This window comes from Hetaerina americana, unplaced genomic scaffold, assembly GCF_022747635.1.
Source record: "Hetaerina americana unplaced genomic scaffold, ioHetAmer1.1.p SCAF_108, whole genome shotgun sequence".
Classification (NCBI taxonomy): Eukaryota; Metazoa; Arthropoda; class Insecta; order Odonata; family Calopterygidae; genus Hetaerina; species Hetaerina americana.
The window spans coordinates 262,078-280,344 of NW_027286159.1; the positions used below are offsets into that span (position 1 = coordinate 262,078).

The following is an 18,267-nucleotide window of genomic DNA, read 5'->3' on the forward strand; positions in this document are numbered from 1 at the left end:
ATCGAGAACCTATATTGTAGAACGGTTACACCATTAATGCCTGTATACATTTCTTACACTTTTATAATTAACATTTGATTTTCGTTGTCCCGTTAATACCTCACTATGAATGCTATTTATCAAAATGTGCACTCAATGTGGAAATATAACAGGGTGAAATTTGGACTAGCTAGGCGCTCAGAGTGTTACGGAGCGGCACGTACACATAACATGGGAGTTAGCTTTTATCTACCGGCTATTGGTAAGTTTTTGTTAGACCCTGATAATGCACAGAACTCTATTCCTAAGCCGTGACTAACATGACACATACGATCCTTAGGCACCACTCAACATTCTACATGAACTCATTATTTCACTGAACACACTACCCACCTTCCTCAATTCCACCCAAGGTACCTATCTTTTTCCTGCATCAAATGCGTTTTCCAAGAAATTCTATCCTATATCTCCGTCTTCACCATCGGATTACCTCTCAGTATCCACTTATCCTGGCTTCTATAAATTTCCCTAACTTATGCATAAATGCATAAATAATAGATATTCTCATAATAATTCAATACACACACACGTGTGTGTATATGTGTATATATATATATATATATATATATATATATATATATATATATATATATATATATATATATATTTATTTATTTATTGTATATTAATTAATCTACCGGTTAAGGTAGGTTTTTGGATACACCCAACTACCAATTTTATATTTTGACTCCTAACCAAACTCAATCCAGCAACCTAGTCTACGTCAGGTTCCTCTTCAACTCTGAGTTCTTCCTTCCTCCCTTCATCCCGTCCAACATCACTACCCTGTTCCTTCCCTTTCCTCGTTTGCCTAGTATTCTTCCCTCTATTACGGTCCTCAGCATACCACAGCCGATCAATTCGACCTTCATCCATTTTTCCTGCCTCCATTAGATTTCTCCCAACAAGCCCTACTAAGCTATCTTCATCTACGTCATATTCCTTTTCTAAGTCTAACCTTTTGGCCTAAGTTATTTACCATAAAATGCTTCCATATATTCCTTCCATCTTTCTTGGATCTTTTCTATGTCAGCTATCATCTTACCCGAGTTATCTCTAGCTATTAGCATAGATCTTCCCTTCTTACTTTCCGATAAATATCCAACCTTGCTGTATAGCGCACCATTTTCAGCCTTTCTCTACAAACTTTCCATATCCTCACACTACGTTTTCTACCATGCTTCTTTTGCTTTATTTGCTGCCTGACTCTATTTATTATTTAGCTCTTTGCACTTCATTTTGCCTAACTCCGTGTTTACATTCTTCCATTTTCTCCTCTCATCCATCTTCGTGATCATCTCATCCGTGATCCATGATTTCCTAGTCTTTTTCGCGTTAACGGTTCCAATAGTGTCTTTAGGGGATCGAGATGATGCGGGGGCTAACGTACTGGCTTCCCACCCTGAGGGCGCGGGTTCAAATCCCGGCGGTGTTGAATATTTTTCAGAGGTTTCTCGATCCCTACTTGAGGTGCTTTGTGGAGGGCACTTTGAGTGAATACGCCGTCCGTCGGATGGGACGTTAAGCTGCGGACCCCTTGGCGCCTTTCGTAAAGAGTAGGCTAATGCCGACGCCGGGTTTCTCTCCACCCTTCATCCTTTCCTGTCCTTCCCCTATGGCGCAAATGACCTTAGCTGTCGGTCGCCTCCCCTCAAAACTACTACTAATAGTGTCTTTTGCGGCTTTCGATAATCCTTTATTGATACGTTCCCATTTTTCTTCGCTAGTACTTAGCTCTTTACCATCCTCCATGATTTCCTCTGCAGCCTGTTTGTACTCCTTCCTTTTCAGTCCATTTAATGCTTCTACATTCCATTTTCTAACCCGCCGCCCCTGCCTTATCTTTTTGAAGCGAACGCTACATTTCATAACAACTAATATGTGGTCAGAGTCCACATATGCTCCCGCGATGCTGTGCGAATTTATCACAATGTTTCTAAACCGGTGTTTAACGATAATATAATCTAACTGATACCTCTCTGAGTCACCTGGCATTTTCCATGTGAAAAATGCCAGGTGACTGCGCCTTTTGTGGTGTCTAAACCAAGTGTTGGTGATGACTAACCCCTGTCTCCTGCAGAGCCCAACTGCTTTCTCCCCACGGTCATTCCTCGTGCCTAAACCGTAGTCCCCCACCTCATCACCATCTTTTCCTTCGACTACTGTCGCATTCCAATCCCCCATCACTATCAAATGTTTCCCTGCAGGGACACACGCGATTATGTCCTCCAACTGATTGTATATCCTATCGACCTCTTCTTCCTTATGGTTGCTCGGTGGCATGTATACCTGAATAATAACTAAGTTCGTCGGTTCTGCTTTTATCTCTACTAGTAATATTCTACCCGACTACGCTTCTTCCTACCTCTTTATTTAATACTATGGCAACCCCTCGTTGGCTCTCGTCCCCGCCGCTGTATATTATTCTATAATTATCACTCCAGTAATCCCCGCTGCCGTTCCATCTCACCTCGCATAGACCTAAAATATCTTTACTCCCCCTCTTCAACTCTCGCTAAATATTCCCTAATTTTCCTGTTCTCAACATTTTCCGACCATTCCAATTTCCTATTCTAACTAAATTTTGACTTCTTCTTCGTCTTCTGTCCTGCTGCTGCTGGTTTTCCCTTGCAAGGGTTTCGTGGGATGAGGACCGCGGAAGCCTTGCCTCCCATACTGCCAGGCACGACAAACGGCCGATTTGGCCGAGCCCCGTAGTTGCCAGGACTCATATTCCCTCTAGTGACCATCATAATCAATCTTGGGAATGATAATTGAGGTGGTTTCCCGTTACTTTCGTCAATAGTGTTTTTAACGAGACACCATCACTGAATGGCCGCCCTACTGGGGTCAGACGCCTTTGCAGCCGCCTCACTGAGGAACAGACGCTGCGTGGACTGCCTTTCGTCTGGCTCCTAACTTTCGATGTATCTGGCATGGGTAACCCTACCAGGAGCAATTATGTTAGTGTTTTTATATATTTGTACGTCACTGAAGATCATTCTATTTCGAATAGTTATCGATACACACATGCACAAATGAAAGAATAGTAGGGAAAAGAATTGTACAGCGTCATGAAGGAAAGGAACGGTGCGTTTCGTGGCACGCACAGCGAGATTCATGCCGACTCAAGGGTTTTGAGTTTTAGCAGTGTGTCTGATCAAGAAAGGGAGGTATCAAAAGACGCATTGAAACAAACGTTGAATGTTTTAATTGATCATTGCCTCCCTTCCCCCTTCAGACTCACCGCTAAAACTCAATACCCACGAATCGGCACGGATCAAATCGCCGCAGATGCTTAAACCCACGATACTTAAATAACGTATTTATTTGTATTTTTTGACTGAGTTTTTAATTCCTGTTTTTTTCATAATTAAACAGAACTCTCGAAACACTAAGCGTCGTCTAGGACAGAGTTTCATAGCTGACAATTGTACACGGGGTAGGGATCTAATGGGGTGAGCTTTAGACTCTTCATAATTAAATTAAACTATTTAGGAGCGAGATTGGGCCATTTTAAGTGTAATGATAAGAATATAAAGACCCAGAAATGGATTTTTTTTAACCTTAAACAGGTTTCTACGGATGAACAAGAATGAATGGATAAAGTCCTAAAATTTCAAATGTAGAAATGAACCGAATGCGACATCTGTCACAAGCGAACGCGTCACTTCTGAAAATAAAGAGCGTCATAGATACGTCACCGCACGGCAATGTTTAAGCGAATAGAGCGCAATTGAGCCTCCCAGCCCGGAGAACTACACAATGTACCAATAGCGATTACGATCCGCGATCATCCCCATAATGCTTCGCCATCTTTCCGCGGCCGGGAGAGATTTAAATCTCGCCGGATGTAAGACTCGACCAGCTAATTAATTTCGGCTAAGAGCCCCGCCTAACGGGAAATATGCATAGCAGGTGGTGAGAGACGGGGGGAGTGGAGGGGGGAGCAATAGGAAGGGGACATATTTTCCTCCCCCCATCCACCTTACCCAACCCCTTTCTCTCCACCCCCCTCCCTAGTTACACGGAGGCATCCGTTAAATCCACCCCCTTCGGCGGGAGGAGGGTCGTCATGGCAACCGCCCTAATACCTCCAATCCTCCCGCATTCCCCAACCAACTAATTCTTCCCTCGCGTGTGGAGGACGCACCCCTTTCCCCCCTCACACCACAGCCTCTTCCGCCTCGAGGGGATGAGAATGAAGGAAGGGAGGAAGGAAAGGGTGTCTGACGTAGAGCTTTCCTTCCGAAACCACCGCCAACAACCCCACCACGTTCCCTCGCACAAAATACAGACACACACACACATTGCCCCCCCCCGCACCGACACCACTATTATTTCCGGCCCGCCCCTTCGGCTTTCTCTCGCGACGAACAAAAGACACTCGTTAGCCGCCTCTCCGCGAACACTAAGGAAACCGACGTGCGGCGGCCCCCTTTCTGGCTCAAGCGTCCCCTTTTCACCATCCCCCCCGCCCCGCGCCCACCCTCCCACTGGCCGGAGAATTAAAGGGGAGTGGGGGGGGATTAGCCCCGTTTCCCACCGCCCCCTGGGGCATTCTTTGGATCGCACACGGGAGATGTGCGCGCGCCAGAGATGGAGTCGTTCTTCTCCTCCGACGGCGTGTGTGATGTGGGGGATCCGTCTGTGGGGTGGGGGTGGACCCTCTGACTTCGTAGCCGGAGGGGGGCGTCACTTTGGGCGCTCGGGGGGAGGGCCTGTCTCCTCTCCGTTCGCTTGTGGCGACGACCCTCTTCCCCCCCCCGCTGCCGTGGAGGTGATCGCCGTGATCGCATTGTTCTTCGAGGGAGGAGCGTGGGGTCGCGGACAATCCCGCTCTTCGTCTCGTTAACCTCCAGCGCAGAGAGAATGAAGACGCAGGAGTGTTCAACAACGGCGGCGGGGGATATAATTGTGTCCCCTCCTCCTCTTTCTTATTTGGCGAGCGACGATTGCAATAAGGTGGGAAGAGGAATGAAGAGTGGATGGGGATTTCATTCCTTCCCTTTTCTTCCGGCGGGGAATTTCCTGCTCAATATTTTCCGCGAAATTGGAACTCTATGAAGGACTGGCTCCTTTCCGGTTTGTCTCTCGGCGTGAGAAACCAGCGATGCTCTCGGTGTCAATCCGAATAGTATTTAATTGCAGCACCGCGACAATTTCACGTTGAAGTTACGTCCCGAGCAATGTCACACAAACTCCTCCTCCGTCTTTCTTCCAATTATTCCCATCTCACGCGAGAGTCGCACGATTACTGAAAATGTTACGACACTCAAAATAATCTTTATTAGTTTTTTTAAAAAGATTTAATGGTTGACTATGTCATTGACTGAAGAACAGATACTGAAGTAATCGAACGCTTGAGTTGATTACTGCAAATTTGGTTCATCGCTTGTGTCGAGGCGAGTGCAGCCTTTATCTTACAAATGCAATTACATAGTGCGTGTGGCACTTTGATAAAGAGGGTTTACATTTCTGGACGGGTCCTCATCCAATAGTCAGAGAGGAATAAGATTAAGATTGAATTCTATGGTCTCGGGCTCAACTTTGTGGAGGTTTATGGACCTGATGATGACGCCGAAGCGTTGAAACCGGTAGTACGAATAAAAATTGTGTGGAAGTTACAAAGTATTTTCATTCAAACGAAGATTAAGATTGATTATTAATTGTCAATTATCTTTAACGATGGTTACGACACAAGGAAAGGCTCCCTCGGCGATGTGCTGCTGCCATGGCTTCGACTACATGGCACTTGAAGCAGTTCCGCGAATGATCCTTCGTCTAGTCCCGAGAGGCGATATTTCGTAGCTGTAGGAATGGTATATCAAAATATAGGTATTGGCAGAATATGGATATCTTTCGAGGGTAGGAGACTAGTGACTTCGGAACAGCTCCATTCAAGCTACTTGTATTTAGGGTTAACCACCATTCAGAATTCTTACTATTCGCGAGACTTCAGCCACGGGACTTGAGATTCGAGGCTAAAGATCCATCGCAGGACGGCCTTTACGATTGATCGGTTCGAGACGAGGGGTGGTCACCGAAGGAGGGATGCGGAAGATAGGAGTGGAGGGAGGGAGCAGTTACGCTGGCGGGGACTGGGAAGGGATTTTGAGCCCACCCTTCAAGATAAAGAGCCTTCCTCTTTGCGGACGAAGGCTTTTAGTCTCTTTTAGTATTATTAGTACCCTACAGGTCACCGTTAGGGTGTGTGGCGGGGAGTGGCTACACACCAGACTAATTTTGACTCGAGCAAACCTACTGCATCCCACGGTAGGAGGAAAAGGTATGGTAGGGAAGGGGAGGGATGGAGCTGAGGGACGTAATTAAAAGAAGCAAATTTACTACTCCCTCGCCATTTGGAAACATCGAACGAATAAAATCGCTCACCTATTTAAATCTAGTCCCTCTTCGCCAAAGTGCGCTGTCGAATATATAAGCCAGTTAAGCTGCCGAGGCTTCTTATTATCAATTATTAGTTTCAGCTGATGCCTGAGTAATTTGAATGGCTTGAAAAAAACGGCCGAGAATTGAGGGATCCAGGTTCCAAACTAGGTCAAGGTGAATGGTTTTTACACCGTGGAACTATATCCGGACTGAAATAACGACACAACTGTTGTTTTGAAAGTTATGGAGCCAATTATTAATCAATGGAGGAAGAGATCAGCGTCTGAGGTCATTTGCGCCATAAGGGATTGGGATAATTACGTGGAGGAAGGATTTCCAAGGAATGCGGGAAGAATGGAGGAGAGAAAAGGGACGCCTCGGCACTGGCCCACCCTTATCGAAAGACGCCGACACAATATAACTTTCCTTCCGACAGATGGCGTTCCATTCCATTTGAATTGCTCTCCACTTGGCACTGATAGATTTTAAAAACTCTCTCACCGCCCGAATTCAACCCCTGCGCCTAGAAATGGGGAGAAAGTTTGCCAGCCACTGCCTCTGAGTCCAGGTCTACCGTGACATTCGTGACGGCAGTGCTTTTGGGCCCACGTTTCGGCAGGTTTTTTTGGTAGGGATCTTTTGGAGATGGAAGAAATCCGCCTTTGGTTTGGCAGCGGCAAACGGGATGAGCGGAGAGGGGTGGGGGCGCAGAGGGGGATGAGGGGGGGGGGAAATAGGGGCGGGGCGTGTCGCCTGAAATGAGAAGACGAGGCGCTGAAATGAGAGGAGGGCGCGCGGGACTCACCGCTCTGACAGTTGAGGCGCGAAGGAATCCCACCGCACTCTCCCTCCCCCTCCGCGGTCTCGCAAATTCACTCGTGATTGTTGGTGCCTTCATTGTCTGTTGCCGGGAGGAGACCGCCCGCTTCCGTCTCCTTTCATTATCCACCGCCCCATGGGTGGGGGGTGAGGAATGGAGGCAGTGGTGGGTGGCAATCGGGTAGGAGGAGGGGGCCAGCGGTAAGTCAGTCTTGATTTGTGTTTCAAAACAACACTTCTGACATTTCATGCCGATTCTGCTGACAAAAATCTACCAGCTCTGTTCAAAAAAAAAGATAAGCCTGTCTGTAATTAGTTACTACAAGTGATCTTTAACTTCATCTTCATCAATAAAGACTTCTGATCATAATGGTGAAAAATATTGCGTAGTGCAATTGAAACTATCCGAAAGTAAAATGATTATTACTATGAGGTAGTCTACCGGTAAAGGTTGGTGTTGGTTGGACAAAGACTGAATACCTCTCATCATAAGAAAACAGCGTGACATACCACAGTACAGGGTTTGGTAGCATAACTTGCTGATTTTCAAAGAATTTAGCAATCAAATCAATGAGTTATACTGCCACACCCTGTACAATAAAAGGTTATTCAATTCTAATACGATTTTTTTTGCTGACAGCAAATACCCGAAAACTGAAGCTTTACTCCTTTAAATGAAAACTATTAGTACTCATTTGAAGGCTGTTAATCATCGTTCCAAATTCAAACCAGGGCTTATAAAAACGTTAATCAATTCGTCGAATTGAACCACAAATGGCAATGCATAACGATAATTCAGTATTATTTTCGATCTTAAATCCCTAATTTTTCCATTAGCGTAGAAAATATCTCGTAGAATTTGCGTAAAGATGCAAATGAAGTTCTTCCTCATATACCAGTTATGACAAATGTGTTTGATTGCCGGGTTCCTGGTATTGGAGGAATCCTCGCAAACCCTGAACGAGTGAGTGTGTGTGATTCACAAAGGTCTAATACATCCGAGTGATTATGAGCGACATCCCCCCCTGGGAGGGTGAGTCCAGAGACCAGGGTTGGGCTCGGTTGTGTGGGTGGCGGTGCTACTCACGGAGGAGGTCCAGGCGTAGAGACTTCTCCGCGGGGATGACGAGCTTCGTGTTGGACGCCTGGCAGCGGAGGGTGGCGTTGAGGTGGCGCCGGCGTACGTCTCGCACCTCGAGCCGGTTCACCGCTAGTCCTGACTGGCGCTCCTCCGACACGCCGTCCACCAGCTTGTCCCCCACGAACCAGGACACCGTCGGCGGTGGCTTCCCTGCGCGGAGACACGCGGACGTGAGCGGATCAAGTGCCGGCCAGCCTCAGGACCTCTACGTCCTTCTTACGTGATCACCCTCGCAGGTGAGTAATTTTCCAAATAATGGACTATACATTTAATAGGCAGCATATTTAATAATTTTTGTCCATTGTATAAATACTGGAAAATCATAGTAGAGATACTATATATAGATATAGATAAATATAGTCAAAGGTAGTAACAGTAATAATTAAAGGATTGACCCTCTTTGGTCCCTAAGAATCTTGATGCTTAGTTTATTTTCAAAACGTTTGCTAAGAATGATCCAAGCCACACGTAAACAAAGTCAACCAGATAACTGGTCCTTTTTCTGCTTTTAATTCTTGAAGATTTTACATTATTACTGAAACGTTCTTTCCAAATATCAGAATATAAATATATAATAACGGGGCATTTTGTAGACAGCCCCATATTAACGAGGAAGGCTTAATCCTCCAGGCACTAATGCAATTATAACACAACGATTACGCTTTTTTCGCCTTTAGTTATACTTTATTCGTACATAAATTTTGTATTCTAAGCAATACTACTAGGAAGCATGATCGACATTTAGGTTTTTATTAAAGGAAAATTTAGCCAAGTAATTCTCAAGGAGAGTAGGAAGGTTAACTTTTTATTTAAATAGGTATAATAAATTAGTCTACATCTTACCCTATAACTCCCCGCAAGGGTGCGTGGACAGGGGCGATAGGTCATCTGCCATTAGAATTATTGTTGATGTGTTGAATAATGGTATACAGTATGTACATTTTGTAAAAATAAATGTTTCTGAGCTATTAGGCCGCGAATTGTGCGAGGAAAAATATCATAATATTTTCCGCATTGAATATCTCTCCCAACGCACGACTCTGAATACTCGTTCCAATATAACTAACTAAATGGGGCTGAGATCATCTCACTCCTCCAGCAAAAAAACTCGAAAGATTTTAACTTTTCTGCAAGTTGAAGAAGTTCATGTAATCTTCGCGTTTCCAATCTCATCAAACCAAGGCAACAATGACAACAATGTTACTTCCGGTTCGTTCATTCAACGATTCTCGGGAAAAATTGGAGAGATTTCTCTTTCTCCGTAATATCCTCCTCGTGGTCCCGCAAAATAAAGTTCACCATCTGCAAAGGGTTCCCTGAGCACTCGACGCGCAAAATTGAGGTCTAACCAGCGCGAAATAACACCTATCTCCTTTTCAATTCGAATATTTCCCCCCAACATCTCCATTAGTTTGATTAAACCTTGTTTCCTTTTAATTCCCTACCGCGGATGTTTTACGTGTTTTCCCCATGCGTTAATTATGTGTTTAATTTTTAAATGATTTTTCAACACTTTTAGTAGTTATTACATTGAATGAAATAAAGGGGAGGAGACACATTACCCAAGGGGATATCTGAAAGGGGGCGTGTGTTTGTGTGTGTGTGTGAGGGACGCGCTTAAGAGCGGCGGTTTGTGGCTCTGTCCATTAATATCGGCGAGGACTGACCCCCCCCCCCCTTCCACCACACTCGCGAGTGTCGCCTGCGAATCCCTTCCCCTATCTGCATTCCTCCGCACCCCCGCCGCCACACGCAACCCATCCTGCCCCCTTCCCTCTCAACCCATCCACAGGCAGGGCCTGCTTGAAAATATCCGTTTAATATTTGATACCCCGATTATGTGGAACACCTATCATCCCAAAAATACAGCTGGGATTCTGTGTGGATCATCTCGAAGGAGGAGGGGGGGATGGTCGAGTCATGGAACATCCACAGGGCACGAATTCATCCGGGTGTTCGATTCGCCTCCGCTGCCGGAGCGGAAGCCGCAGCGCGGGGATTTGATGCTGGCGAAGAAAGAACGCCGGGAGAATTACTTTGCATTAATAATGCGCACGTTGTCGGGAGAACACGTACTATATATGCACTGCTTTAGGCGTCAAAAATGGTGGAGAATATTAAACTGAATTTCTCTCCCCATTACTGTTACAGAGCAGAAAACTTGCGTTCGCCGGGATTGAACATAAAGATTCGCCTAGAAGAGATCCCCTGTAGTCAATAAGGGTATTAGCCAACACCTGACGTTTATTTGCGCCAATAGGGATAGGCGCGGGGATTTTCATAAAAGGAAATAAGTGCGGGTGGAAAGAAACCCGGTGACGGAATCTACCAACCCCCAGCGAAACACGCCAAGGGGTCGAAGTACCCCTTAACGTCCCATTCGACGGGTGGCATATCCACTTTGGGTGCCCTGCATATGGCACCCAAATGGAGATGGGGTAATTCAGGAAGATTCAGTCATTGCCGGTAATCGAACTCAAGGCCTCGGAATGGGACGCCAATGCGCGAGCCGCCGCGCACCAACCCAATCACCTGAGTACGGTGAGTATTGGGTGCATTAGAAGTCATTGGAAATAGACAAATAGGGCTAGAAACAAGGTGAGGAACGAGTGATGCAGGAGAGAACATGGATAATATGCATAGAAAATAGTATGTTATGAGTAATATATAATTTTTTTTATGATGCTTTTGCCATATTGAGGGTTAAAGGGTGAGTGTCAAGCAGCAAGGCATATTATGCGGTGGAAGGGTGGGGTCAACCGGCGAGGAGAGAGTGGATGTCATTTGTTTGACTGATTTTGCAAATCAAGTGAAAAGCGACTCTCTCGGCGGGCATCATTGGCGTTCATATAACCATTTTTCACCAATTCATCTCTATTTCTATCCTGTTTCGTTCCCAAAGTAAGTCCTTCTTCGAAGTTTTCCACACACTCGGTGTTTATTCCTGGTGAAGTCTAAATAAAGCCAATGGCCACCTTCCCGCAACGTTTTCACTCTAATAAAATGCAACAAAGGTAATAATAGATAGTTGAGTGCCGAGAAACACTAATACTTTTGATTCATTTAAAAATCGTTACGGTGAATAAAGGCCAATACAGCAGCAAGAATAAATAATATCCCTGTGGCGCGGCTTTTTGTTATGTCAAGGATTTGTTATTGCAAGGATTTTTGTTTATGATGGAGGACAAAGACTCTTTTGGCCTTAGCAGTTGCACATATGAGAAAATAATCCAGCAGACTTTGTTGTACTAATGTTTATCCAGATTCGTAAGGAAGACTAAGCAGCAGTACGTGAGGAAGATTATGGGTACACCGGTTACAATTTCACATGGAGCGGCGAAGGTGGTGGAACAAGAATTTCAATTATGCGATGAGGGCATTCATATGAAAGAATATGTAAAATAATGAAGATGTTTTGAAGTGTATGCGTATTCCTGTTGCATAGATTTTTTTGTTGTCGTAAGGAAGCCCTGCTTAAGGCAACAAGCCTCTTTTTTTTTTTAGGAAGCCCTGTTTTAGGCAACAAGCCTCTTCAGGGAGGGGAGAGAGGGAGGGAGGGAGGGAGGTAGGTAGGTAAATAGCATTCATTTTATAATCAATTATTAAAAGTTATTTATTGTGAGCTTGCCACATGGTTTGAGAAAGATCTTTGATGGTAGGTTTAAAATAAAAAGATATGGCCCAAAATTTTCATTAGTTTTTACATATATGCCTTTTTTATAAATTGTTATGCGATGAATATTTTTTTGTTTGAATGGCGAACGCTAATTTAATATCAGCCCACGCAACAACACCAGCGCCAACTGGGCGAAATCCTGGTGAATCGTGGAAGTTGGTATTAGTAAAACAAGCCACTTAACAAATAATGGAAATGTTCGCACACGTCCCTATCATAAAAAAGAGGCAGAGTATTGATGATGTCATCTAAAGACTCAAGTGCCAATATTTTCAAGTCACTGCCAAGTGTCACCGTCAAGTGTCCAGGACACCAATGTTTCGTGACCTACGGCCATTGGCATTATCCAGGCTGTGACATCAACGGCAAATATTTAAGATTCAATTTCAATTCAGTTTACTTACATGATGGCAGGGCACCTTGATTTCACTCTTAGTTATTTAGAGTTTTAGCGAATAAGAATATGGGAAAAATTTAGCATACTCAATAGTAGAACCAAAAGGTTCAATATACAAAATAAAAAATAACATGACGACAAATACAAAGTGAAATGTAGCTTCCATTATAATTGTGTATTCTTATTAGGCTAACCTGGTTTCAGCATCGTTTATCTAAGGACCTAATGATGTGATAGATATCTGACCCTTTTTTCGGCGATTCAGTTGGCTGATGATTGTAATTTTGGAGTAAAATAACTTTTAAGCATAAGTAATTTTTGAACGCCTTACAAAACATACCCGCTATCACGTAACGCTACCTCCACTACCTCTTATGCTGTTGTATTAGCTGTTAGGGGAGGCGACCGACAGCAGAGATAATTTACGCTAGAAGGTATAACTAGGTAATACGATGTGGGTAGGGTATTCAGGGAATGGAGGAAGGGTGGAGAGCAACCCGTCATTAACCCGGCGTCGGCACTAACCTACTTGTAGCGAAAGACGCCAAGGAGTCCACAGTTTAACTTCCCATCCTACGGACGGTGCACTCACTTTAAGTGTTCACCACATACCACCCCATGTGAGGATAGGGATACCCCACTAATATATTTGGACACCACCAGGCTTTGAACCCGGGCCCCCAGGGTGGAAAGCCGGTACCTTAGCTATCACTCCATGCCGATCCTCCAATCGGATGTTGTACTTTCAAGATCGAATGTTGGATATCGACCCAATCAATTATCGACAACTTATTGGAGAATGTTCGAGAAAGATGTAAGACTTCGATGACGGCATTAACTTTGGTTTTGTGTGATTAAAAGTCAGTAATGCATTACTGCGCAATTAGTTGCATCCGCCGACCTTGAATTCAAAAGAAAATCATTAAGGCCGCGTAACACGATACTCACTTCAGTTGCTGAAGCCCGTATGTTCATGTTGTAAGGGTTAGGTGGAAGAAAGGACTATAGGTCTCAACCTTGCCCAGTTAAGTTGATAAATAAATAAAAATATAAAATAAATATGATCCATTAGTTGCGGATGCGAACTTCATGCTAACAAGTAGTCCAAGAGCAAGTCCTTTTGCGTTATCCAAGTGCCAACTCCAAACTTCCACGCATGCGCAAACGCTTTTGTTTTGTGTTTTCGTCGTCATCAGTGCTGATTGCGGAATGACTTGAGCCCCGGCTCTTCAATTGGCGGCTTTTTTTAAAACAGTCCTGCTGCTCATCTGTGATTGAACGTTGGATTTAAGAACTGAAAGGAAATGAGTATCGCACTGATCTCTGCTCTCAGAACTTAAAATCGATTCCAAAGCATTTATCAAATTAGATTCTCCATTTTTATCGATACTTTAAAGTATCCTGAATTCAGTACTGATTGAACTGAAGTGAACATCGTGTAAATCGGCCTTGATGAACGAAAGGGGGGAAACTGGAACAAACATTTATTTTGGTTTTGTAATACGTTTTGCCGGCAACAAACACGGCGCAGATCAATAAATGGAACAGTTTTATTCTCGTACAATTGCGATGACATGTGATGAAATAGATTGAAAGGACACTTCTCAAACTCCCATAAAGTACCGCCGGAAAGTCACGTCTGGTAAAAGTCATAATTCAATGACCACGGAAGAAGAATAATGCTGTTAACATCAACTATGTTATGCTTAAATGAGAGAGGGCAGCTATGGCAGGTTTTGGATGGACACACAGACTGACCATTTCTAAATATCTCATCCTCGCTGAACATGACACAACGTGACATGCTGTACTTAAATAAACCAGGGCAGGGAATTGGAGCAAAACCCTTGAAAACTAATCTGTTCCAGATGGTTTTGAAACTGCGATTGATTGATTTAAGATTACTATGGTGGACACATATTTTGTAAAAGGAATAAGTTAGTGGGACTAGACATTATATTTTTTATTTATTTATTTATTTTAAAACATTGTTCACATACAGCAGTGGCGCCAATTTACAGTGAAAAATATAACAAACATCAAAGAGGACAAAAGACAATAACAGTATAACAATAACAACGAGAACCAAGCATGGACCGGGGAAAATTTTAATTTACTGAAAGGTGGGATAAAGCTTGGGTGGTGAAGTTTTTGCATGATAGGTTAAAGGGGTCGACAGTGCGAGGGAGTGAATTTAGAAGGGAGGAGAGGCGAAATAACAGTGAGCGCTTGGTGAGAGATATTCTAGGAATAGGCAGATGGAGTAGGGAGTGGGTGCGGGTGGATCGGGTTGGTATCCTGAAGTTAAAGAAAGATAGCAGTTCAGGGCAATCAATAGCCGAGTTTAGGGTCTTGTAGAGGAGTTTTAAATCAGCTTTAAGTCTGCAGCTTTGGGGACTAGAAATGGATAGGGAAGACAGAACAGCATTTGAGGACATATTGCGGTAATGTGGGACTCGGTGTTTGACTATTTTGGTAAAGAAGTGAGAGATGCAATCAAGGGATTTAAGGTTAGTTGGGGATGATGTGGAGCAAATGGGGGAGCAATATGATATGATGAGAAGGACAATTAATGAGAAGTACGAATGGAGTGCAATTGGATCTTTAATTTCTGTGAAGCGGTAAAGAAGGCCTAGTAGGGACATTGCTTTATTTTTTAAAGTCTGTATGTGGCCGGAGTAATTTAATTTCTGGTCAATTAAAACGCCAAGGTCTTTAATGGTTTTAACTCGATTTAAGGGAGTTGAATTGATTGAGTAGTTAAACATCAAGGGGTTTTTTTTCAGAGCAAGAGTCATGATGTTGCATTTTCCAGGGCTTAAGTTAAGCCTCCAGGTATCACACCATAGGGAAATTTTATGTAAGGCAAGTTGAAGGTGAGTACAGTCAGAAATGTTATTAATTTGCTTGTAGATCTTGCAATCATCAGCGTAGAGAAGTGTATGGACCTGGGAGGAAAGGAGTTGGGAAGGGAGATCATTAACGAATAATTTGAAAAGATATGGCCCAAGGACACTGCCCTGGGGAACCCCAGACGTGACAGGAGACCAAGAGGAAGAAGCATCCGAGAGTATCACACGCTGGGTTCTGTGGGTGAGAAAGGTAGAGAAAAGGCTAAGGAACATACCATGAATGCCGAACTGTTGGCTGAGTTTATGAAGGAGGAGTTGATGATGCAGGGCGTCGAAAGCCTTGGAGAAGTCAAGGTAGATGGCATCAAGTTGACTTGATTTGTCTATTGCCATGACGGCGTGGTGCTGAAAGACAGTGAGATTTGTCAGGCATGATCTGCCTGGGAGGAAACCATGCTGCTGAGAAAATAAAAAGGGAGAGGTGAAATAATAAATCCTGTTGAGAATAATGCGTTCGCAGACGGAAGACAGGATTGGAAGCAATGATATAGGGCGATAGTTTGAAACATCATTCTTGGGACCTGTTTTATGTATCGGAATGATATTAGCGCATTTCCATTGAGGAGGGAAGGTTCCTAGGGAAAAACAGCGATTAAACAAGATGGCTAAAGGTTGTGAGAGGCATGAAGCGCAATTGCGAATAAATTTAGGGCTGAGAGCATCTGGGCCAGGGCGGTGGGGGCGTATTTTGCATAGGTATTGAAAGACTTCCCGGGAGTCTGTCTGTAAGTGGGATAGGGAATGGTTTATTTTAGGAAGGAGGGAATGGACAGAGGTAATACTGAGGTTAGAAGCAGGCTGCAGGCAATCGGAAAAAAAATTTAGAAAGAGGTTGGGTCTCTCTGATGCGGCATTTTTGGTGCCATAGGAGAGTGCTCCGGGAATTTGAGGACGATTACGGCGCTGATTGATGAAGGACCAGAATTTTTTGGGGCTGGAGGAAATATTGGAGGAAACATTCTGAGCGTAGTTTTCATAGTCACGGCGAATGAGGAATTTGGAATATCGGCGGAGATCAACGTATGATCGGCGCGTTTCCACATTAGGGACGGCCTTATGGAGATATAGTATGGAGATATCAATTGATGCTTTAAACGTGGTTGATAAAGCAATAGCTCCATGCATGCGTCATCTATTGGATATAACTTTAAATAACGATGTATTGCCAGGCGATCGTAAAAAACAAACATTACACCCATTTTTAAGAGAGGAAATAAAACAATAGCTAAGCATTATAGGCCGGTAAGTATAACATTTTTTGTCTGCAAAATAATGAAAAAAGGATCGCTGGCTACATTCGGGAATGGTGGGCAAGAGATAAATGACTATAAAAACACCAAAATGGGTTTAGAACGGGATACTCGGACGAAACGCATCTTTTGGGATTAATTCAATACATTCAATATATGAAGGAAAAGAAGTTATTGCGGTGATCGCTGAACTTTTGGCAGCTTTCGACCGAGTGCTTCACGACAGATTATTATTTGAGTTGGAGCCGTTAACATTGGACATGAAGGTCACGGAATGGATAAAAAATGTACTAATTGTTAGCATTCAAGCAGTGTAAACAGAATATCCGTTTTCGAATAAAGCGAACGTTATATCAAAAGTTTCACCAGGTAGAGTTTTAGGACCATTGCTTTTTTCTAATTTACGTAAACGATCGACCGATTTATTTGAATTTCGAAGCAAGACCCCCATATTTACTGATGATTACATTATCTACAGCAGATAGAAGGAGCTAACGACCGTGGGATACTCCTAAATGAAATCGATCGCCTTGCCGAATAAGCTCTAAAAATAATATGGGTTGTAACGTAAGCAAGAGCATTCGTAAAACTTTTTCAAAATAAAAAGAAATTAAAACCGGTACCGAAAAACACTATCTTTGGAGAAATAATCCCATGTAGCAATACTTGCAAATATTGAGGCGTTTACATAACCAGGGAACTTGGATGGGGGAGTTAAAGTGGATGATGTGAGGCAAAATTTAAAGTGCTTCATTGGGTAACGAGCATACTAAAAGGAATCAGTAAGCCATATAAAAAGCATTTATGATCCATGCTTTCCCTATCCTGGAATACTCGTCCGTGGCATATGACTCGAATGAGTTGGGAAGTGTTAAAAAGATGCGTAACGGAAGAACGGAAAAAGTGCAAAGGAAGGCAGTGTAAACAGAATATCCGTTTGCCATATATTTACGTTCTCGGCAGGCATGAAAGCTCAGATAGCGTAACAGATATGTTGGTTATTCTGAAATGCAAGATTTTGCGAAATAGGAGAAAGAGAAAAAGGTAAGGTGCAATGTATAGAATTGTTACAAATGGCTAAGTAAGGAATGATTTTAGGAAGGAAATACAAAAACCAAATTTTAAAGGGAAAACGACCACAGTTTAAAAAAAAAAATAAGAGTAAAAAACAAATTGAAAAAGTTTTAAATTTTAATTAGAAGTATTGCGGAATGGAACCAGGTACCTAGAGAGTTGTTTGAGCACTCGCCATCAAATGTTATAAGTTTTAAGACAGGTATCAGGCAACAAAGTTTCAGTTTATAAAGAAATTTCTGAGTGAGGAGACTTCAACGGGTGTGTTAGTGACTTCAACGGCTGAGTTAGTGGTTTCGACTAACGGTGAATACTTATTGCCATTTTTTGGTAGTTTTGCACGTGATTATGTTCAATTTTACGGGTGGTTTCCAATCATTTCAGCCTTTCATTCCGATCATTACACTCGTGCATTGGCTTACGAGGTATTTTGTAGATGTACATGCTCTGTCCCAAAGGTAGTAGGCCTTATTTTTTCCTGCACAGATGGGCAACGGTTTTTCTGGTTGTATTCGAGGATTGGAAATCTTAGGACTGGAGGCCGGTGGTCATTAGCTCCCCGCATTTTC

At 43.4% G+C, this 18,267-nt stretch overlaps 1 protein-coding gene across 1 annotated transcript in view; it reads right to left on the reverse strand.

The window, feature by feature from the left end:
• The window catches only part of LOC139700744 (protein turtle homolog A-like), a gene marked incomplete at its 3' end in the record, with an annotated part of 336,828 nt that overhangs the window by 43,056 nt on the left and 275,505 nt on the right, over positions 1–18,267 (reverse strand). Inside the window, exon 5 of the mRNA XM_071599180.1 lies at positions 8,336–8,539. Within this exon, the coding sequence (XP_071455281.1) occupies positions 8,336–8,539 (204 nt within the window). The remainder of the gene's footprint in view (positions 1–8,335; positions 8,540–18,267) is intronic.